This window comes from Lolium rigidum, unplaced genomic scaffold (assembly GCF_022539505.1).
Source record: "Lolium rigidum isolate FL_2022 unplaced genomic scaffold, APGP_CSIRO_Lrig_0.1 contig_15802_1, whole genome shotgun sequence".
Taxonomy (NCBI): domain Eukaryota; kingdom Viridiplantae; phylum Streptophyta; class Magnoliopsida; order Poales; family Poaceae; genus Lolium; species Lolium rigidum.
The window spans coordinates 231,967-239,126 of record NW_025899878.1 but is presented as its reverse complement, the minus strand read 5'-3'; the positions used below and the strand labels follow the sequence as shown (position 1 = coordinate 239,126).

The 7,160-nt window shown below is 50.2% G+C and overlaps 1 protein-coding gene across 1 annotated transcript; it reads right to left on the bottom strand.

Moving 5' to 3' along the window:
- Nucleotides 1-4,386: 4,386 nt before the first annotated feature.
- Nucleotides 4,387-7,065, bottom strand: LOC124680406 (protein CANDIDATE G-PROTEIN COUPLED RECEPTOR 2). The gene is made up of 6 exons (XM_047215473.1): nt 6,742-7,065; nt 5,821-6,012; nt 5,253-5,412; nt 4,916-5,018; nt 4,754-4,835; nt 4,387-4,619 (listed from the first exon to the last, which is right to left on the bottom strand). The coding sequence occupies exons 1-6, from the start codon at nt 7,048-7,050 to the stop codon at nt 4,542-4,544; spliced, it is 924 nt and encodes a 307-aa protein (XP_047071429.1). The 5' UTR covers nt 7,051-7,065; the 3' UTR covers nt 4,387-4,541.
- Nucleotides 7,066-7,160: the final 95 nt, after the last annotated feature.

Sequence of the window (7,160 nt, the reverse complement as noted above, 5' to 3'; positions counted from 1 at the left end):
GAACCTACCCCAACTAGATCTTGTTCTCCGGCGCGGCAAGGCCCGAGCAGACAGCGTGTACTACGGCGGTGCGGCGGGGTGGCGAAGGTGGGATTGGGGTGGTGGCGTCCCACTAGGGTAGCAAAGAAGGGGAAAAGAAAGCAAATCCGCGCGGTCGATTGCGCTGTCCCTGACGTGCGTGACCGGGTAAGAAAACGAGGACGCTCGGTGCGACCGCGCAGCGTCCACGGAGACACAAACGTGCCACATATTTGGGCCGCATTTGCGTCTCCGCAGACGGCCCGATCATTATGCATCGCCCCACTGGAGCAGGGTGCAGGCGCATTTTTCGACCGCGCGGACGCAAACCGGTCACGCAACGTCCGTTTGTGTCGCCCCGTTGGAGATGCCCTTAGGCCATCTCCTTCCACGGAGACCCATCCCGTGCCGGCACGTCCGGATGGGTTGAACTGCACAAATCCGTGGCCCAACGCGTGGACGCATCCCCAAAATGGATGGCCGCGGTGTCCGGGGCGAACCAAAGCTGGCCCAAATCTGGGCCTGGTTTGCGTGACCGCGAACGCTGAGCGTTGGCCTCTCGCGTGCTCCCCTTGTCCTCCCTTGGCCCACCTGTCTGCCTCCCAAACCACAACCCCCTCGCGGACAACTCCCCCCCACTTCGCTGCCACCTCACCACCGCCGATTTGCGAGCGCTATCGACGCCGTCCACTGACGTCGAGACGCCGCCGTAGGTGTGGCAGCATAGGACGCACCCATGCGGTTTTGACTGTGCTTTCGCAGCCTCGATGCATCGTCAGAGGACGCCGCTGCCGACATTGTAGTCCTCTCGCCGTCGCGAGTCCTCCCGCCGTCAACAGCTTCGCCGTTGCCGAAAGAGGTAAGCTCTTGTGCACCGTGCTTCCAGGCCGCAAGTCGTTCGGGGCGACCATTGACGCATGTCCCTATGGAAGCATTGGATTGCCCCCGCCCGCGAGGTATTTGATGAAATGGGTCAACTAATTTGTCTCATTTCACCTGTAGATCATGGTGGACAACAGTGACGAGTTCTTCTACAAGAACGTCATCGACACATCCTCAGATGACGAGCCCGACGACGACTTGCTCATTGAGACTGCGTTGCTCATCCACAAGCACAATGTCGCGCAGATCCCCGTGTACCATAGGTCCTTGCCGGGACCAAACGGTTCACAACCAGCTCCAGGCTAATTTGGTTGAGCACATGTGGGCGCATATTGGTAACAATGTTGCAAACAACAACAATGAATGAAAATCCCGAAGAAAACAATGCCTATGCCATTCGTATCATTTTAGATTTTATTTGAATAAGTACTTTGTCATTTAATAGGTGAACAATAATTTTATGTAATAAACCTGGATAATTTAAACTTATTTATATTTTTTCATATGATTTTATATGCTTTATATTGAGTTAAAGACCAAATGCCAAATAGTGTGGCCGCGACCCATATCTGGCCGCGTTGGGTGCAGCGCGCGACCCAAACGGCCGGACGAACGCCAACCACTACCCGCGCGTCCGCGCGCCCACCCAAACAGACGCAAACAGATGTCCCATCGCGCTGATTTGGGTCTCCCCGTTGGAAATGACCTTAGAGAATATCCACCAGCGACCCCGATAGCTATTTGAAGTCCGGTGATGTCTTTGTACTCACATCGGCGCACCCAATAAAGCGCCGACGCATTGTCGAGCCCAATAGGAGCCCAATAGGAGCCCCAGCAACCACGTGTCGTCCCCTTCGCGGAGGACGCGAAACCGGCGCGCCGGCCCCTTGTGCCATGTCGGATCCCGCGTACACACATCTTCCCGGACGTACTCGCCGCTTCCCGCGCGTTCTCATCGCTTCCCGCACATTCTTCCCGCCATTTCCCGCGTCGGCGCTGCCTATAAACGCCACCTCCACTCAACGGACACCATAGCCGCCGCCGTAGCAAAAAAAAGTCTCGTCGCCTGCTTAACCCATACTCAATGTTGAGTCGCTCCGGCGGCGGCCAGCTGCCTCCACCCTTGTCTCCACCTACGCCTCCACCTGCCGGCACCCCTGATTTCGACACCGTGGAGGAGGACCCTGAGCTCGCGGAGAACGAGCAGTGGGAAGCGGCGGCGCTAGCAGCGACCATAGATGCTTTTGTCATGGAGGAGCGGCACCAGCAGGAAGCGGAGCGGCAACGGCGGGAGGCGGAGCGGCAGCGGGAAGTGAACGTGTGGCGCCTGGAGGCGCACGACGAGCGTCGGCGTCAGGATGCGCGAGCGTTGGCATGTGGAAGCGCAACAGAAACGACTTTGGAGGCAGGAGTGGAGCACCAGCAGTGACGGGAGGAGCTGGAGCAGCTGCTGTGGCAGGAGGTGGCGACCGCGAATTTGGCGGCCTAGGAGGAGGAAGCGGCGATGGCGGCGGAAGCGGAGGACGATGAGGCCCTCGACTGGTCCAACGACGATGCCCTCGACTGGTCCGACGACGGGCCAGACACGGAGGAGCAAGCAACACAACAAAAGGCCATCCTTGAGTCATTCGAGTCGCTCAAGAAGGTGGAGGACGACGCCCGTGCCCGCTGAAAGAACATCTCTCACATTATGTTTTGTGTGTTTGATGTCAATATATGTGATACACTAATGTTTGTTTAAGTGGTACATGGATTACATAGTTTCATATGTGTGTGTGTTGGATTTGGTCGGTCTGTCAAAAGTTAACAGGAAAAATGTGGCCAGGCCGGATAATCCGGGCCGGATATTGTTGAAATATCCGGCCCCCTGTTTTTGGCTAAGTCTCTGAGGAAATGCAGCGCAGTATAGGGGCCGGATTTTTGCCCGGATATTGTCCCGGTATTGTACCAGGGCCGGATATTTTGGAAATATCCGGCCCCCTCGATTTTGGCTAAGGACTGGAAGAAAATCAAGTCTGGCATGGGGCCGGACATTTGGCCGGATAATGTCACATTTTTGTCTCGAAGGCCGGATTATCCGGGGGGGAGGGGGGCGGATTATCCGGCCCTTACTTAGGCCGGAATATCCGGCCCCCCCCGGAAGCTGCAACGGCTCAATTTTGAGGGGAGGTATAAATACCCCCTTCTTCTACCTTGGTTGCTTGCTCAATCATTACACAAGAAATCTGCCAAGCCACCTCCATTAGAGCCACCTCAAGAAACTCAAGATTTGCAAGATCTCCTTCCCCCCCCCCAACCAAAGCTCTTGATCTTTGGAGATTCGAAGGAGAAGACACCGATCTACATCCTCACCGAAGCGTTCTTCATTTCCCCCTCTCTTGTTTGAGGGATCTCATGCTAGTGTTCCTATTTGGTTCCCTAGTTGATTTGTTGTTGATGTGTTGTTGTTGATTGTTGTATTGTTACAGATTTGGGAGCCTCCAATTTGGTTGTGGATGTGTGCCCCAAGAACTTTGTAAAGGCCCGGTTTCCGCCTCGAGGAAATCCCTTAGTGGAAGTGGGCTAGGCCTTCGTGGCGTTGCTCACAGCTGAGTGAAGCCTTTGTGGCTGTTGGTTTGGCTTGCGTAGCAACCACACTCCTCCAAACGTAGACGTACCTTCTTGCAAAGGAAGGGAACTACGGGAATCATCTCCGTGTCATCGCGTGCTCCACTCTCGGTTACCTCTATCCCACTCTATCTCCTATTGCGTAGCTATACCTTGCTTAGTTGATATCCTTGTCATATAGGTAAATTCACTTAGTTGCATATCTAGAGAATTTACCTCTTGTGTGAAGCCTAAATTGAAAAAGAACTAAAAATTGATTAGCACCTATTCACCCCCCCTAGGTGCGGCATACGATCCTTTCACCCGCGAGGAGGATAACAAGGAGCGGTGGCCCGAGCCGTCGACCTCTCCATCGAGGTGGGCCACCGCAGAAGTTGGGGTACGACAGGGCAGGGCGTGTAGCAAACTCAAATGGAGGATAGCGTGCCAGCGCCTGATACGGCTGTGCCGACGGCTATTTAGGGGGGTGGGGGGGGGGGGGGGCACCGGTGAAAATGCTGTGACGCCCTTGAATCTCAGAATTTCCTACTTGGGTAGGACATCTACCGGCAACTCGAAATACCTATTGATTACTACACCAAGAATTTTTTTTCCACATAACCATACTATAACGATTGGTACAGGGAGGCAGTCAAAAAAAAAGTTGATACAGCCAGACTTCAAAAGACTACCAAATCAAATAACCAAGGAAAGTCTTGCATACATGTAGCACCAGTTCAGGATTTCAGGCTTCTAGGCATCTTGTGGGTGATATGGCATTTTCATATAGTGGCAAATCAAACAGAGCTAATTCTTGAGGTGAGAGAATAACCATAATTTTTATCCATCCATTGTTAAGTTGGGCGACCGATGATAACAGACACAGGTTAAGAGTATATATACCAATAAATTTACATATTTTCATTGATTATGATGGTTGTTACTCGTTATGATACAATCTCTGTTCTAAGATTCAGTTTCCAGAATGAAGCTACACCGTGCAAATCTGCATTCAAGCGAGTCACATACATCGTGGTAATCTGGCTATATGTAGATTAATCCCAGTCAGCATCAAAGAACCCAGCATCTTTCATCTCGGAGTAGTATACATTCTCGAGAAGCATATCTTCCTCCTACAATCACACAGATAAACAAACAACACCCAAACAATCAGTATAAGAACAAATAGGCACATAAAAGCACTGCTTAAGCTCAAGAAGATGGCACTACGAAAAGCAAAGTATTAAATTCATATGAAAGAAGGTACCTGGAAGAAGTCTGCTAAGAATGTCACATAGAGCAGTGGAAGGTAAAGAGAATGGTAACAGACACTAGTGAGATTATACAACCTGCACAACACAAAATGCTCAAATATTGCTCTCAGATACAGAATGGACTATAGTATATAGATATAGTATTCTTTACGTACCATAAACCAAATCCAGCTCCACAAGCAGCAAGGAAACAGCCAAACAGCGATAAGGCATTCAGTAACAGCATTGCACACACATAGTGGTAATATGCTGGTTTTGCTGCAATACAAAGGTCATGACATTCATTAGAAAATGATGGTCATCAAAACAACAAATTAGGGACGCAAGCTTCAGCTGCTTTGTGCATTTTAGCATCCAGATTTTTCATTGCAGGAGTTTAGTGATTCATTTTGTGGTAACTCAGCTGTTTTTGCGGGCTTGGCAGCACTGTAACGTGCATCCCAGCAGAGCTTGAAGCATACATAATAATATGGCGGAAGAGTAATTAATTACCAGGTAGCCTGTCCCTCCACCTTGAATGATACATGAACATAATCACGCCATATACTCCTGTAAGCACCAGTTTGTGAAGAATCCATAGACCCCATTTCCCACCAGTTCCTTGGTCAGCATCAATAAACAAAGGAACGCTAAAGCCAAATACATATATAGTCTGCAGAATGAGGAAACATGAGTCCAAAGCTAACATAATACTCCCTAGCTATAACGCATGACAAAAACTATTGCTCAAGCATCATCTGCAACATAATGTGATGCAATATAGGTGTGAAGAGTTAAGTCATGGGGCATTTTTTTTAGAGCAGCCAAAAACTCATTTTACAGTTACAACAGACTAGAGCCTGCAAGATCTAGCATCAGAACAAAACACAGATAACGACTTGCAATACACAGTCAAATATGAAAACACTGGCGACCATATTATTCTATTTAAAAGAGAAAGAACATGATGGACCTGATAACTAGTGAATTTAGTTTGATTATTTCAGTAGCATATTTTCTTACAAATAATGATAAGATGTCACAGAATCATGAAACGTAGCACGGTGGAGCAGTAACATACCTTGAGCAGTACGTCGGCACAGACTACAGCTCCGGAGATAACAAAAGTGCGTGCCAAAGACTCGTAACCACTGGTTTCATTTCCTTGAAGCAGAAATGCTATAAGACTAACTTCCAAGAATAACATTCCAGATTTGGTAAACAATGAGAGCACATTCCATGAAAAGGCCCTATCAGGCATACACTGCCACACCTGCCAATGAAGCAATAAAATAAGTGTTATGCAAGAATAAGAGAAAACAGACAATATACAATGTGCATATGGCATATGGGCAACATTACTAAAGATCAAATAGGTACGAAATTACATGCAAATGAGCGGAGTTGCTTATTCAATTATCCATAAGATCGGTATAATTACTCAATAAATACACCTAAATCTGAACCTAACCACCAGGCAAAATGTGTACTCAGACAATCTGAATCTAATAGCAGGCCAATATGCACTAAAGTTTTTTGTAGTTTTGAACATCAATAGATGCCTACCAGAGCTTGCTACTAACTAATCATTACAGCCTCAAAACCTACCTAGCTTGCTACTGACTTAATCGATTGCCAGGTTGAAACACCAAAAGGCAGAGCTGATGTATGCAAGGAGGATGTGTCTAATGAAAAGTCCACCTAGCTTGTACCCACTTATGCTGCTCTCAATAATACACTGACAAGCATACAAAAGCTGCCTTGCCTATGAATACTAAGGACGCTATTCACAATCAGCGGTTCAGTCCTTTTGGCAGCTGATCCCCCACAACGTGATGATGCCCAATTGAAATTCGTTTACCCCTACTTCGGTAGTAGAGTCGCTAGTGACTATTAGTAGGATTCTAGAACAAGAAGCTGAGCACGGGTTCTACGAATGATCCTCCACGAGTCAGAAAAGCAGAGGGGGAAAAGAAAAGTAACGGAGGCGGGCGAGCAGGACCTGCAGGAAGCACCAGAGGAGGTTGAGGACGGCAACGGCCCAGAGGAGCGCGTAGTAGGCGACGACGACGACGTGGGAGCGGCCGTAGCTGAGCCGGCGGAAGCTCCGGCGGGCCTGCCAGGCCAGGAACCCCACGAAGGCCAGCGAGGGCAGCATCACGGCCAGGCTGTACCACGCCCCGTGGCACCCCGACAGCCACGACATCGGCCCCGACGCCGCCGACGACGGCGGCGGGGACGCGGCGCCCGACGAGTTGGCGTCCGGCGACACCGCGAGCGCCATGGCGCCCTCCAGGAGCCGCCTCCGCATCGGCTCCGCGGGCCCGGCGGGCGGGCGAGCTGGCTAGGGTTTGGGGGCGGGGGAAATCCGGTCGGGTCGCGTCGGTGGGAAGGGGAACGGAGTTTGTTTGGGTCAAAAGT

What these genes read in the sequence shown, in the direction of transcription:
- LOC124680406 (XM_047215473.1), bottom strand. Translation starts at nt 7,050, where the DNA reads ATGCGGAGGCGGCTCCTGGAGGGCGCCATGGCGCTCGCGGTGTCGCCG. An exon ending in GTGGAGGGACAGGCTACCTG is followed by an intron (nt 5,019 to 5,252) that starts GTAATTAATTAC and finishes TTTGTATTGCAG; the next exon opens with CAAAACCAGCATATTACCAC. An exon ending in GGAGCTGGATTTGGTTTATG is followed by an intron (nt 4,836 to 4,915) that starts GTACGTAAAGAA and finishes TGTGTTGTGCAG; the next exon opens with GTTGTATAATCTCACTAGTG.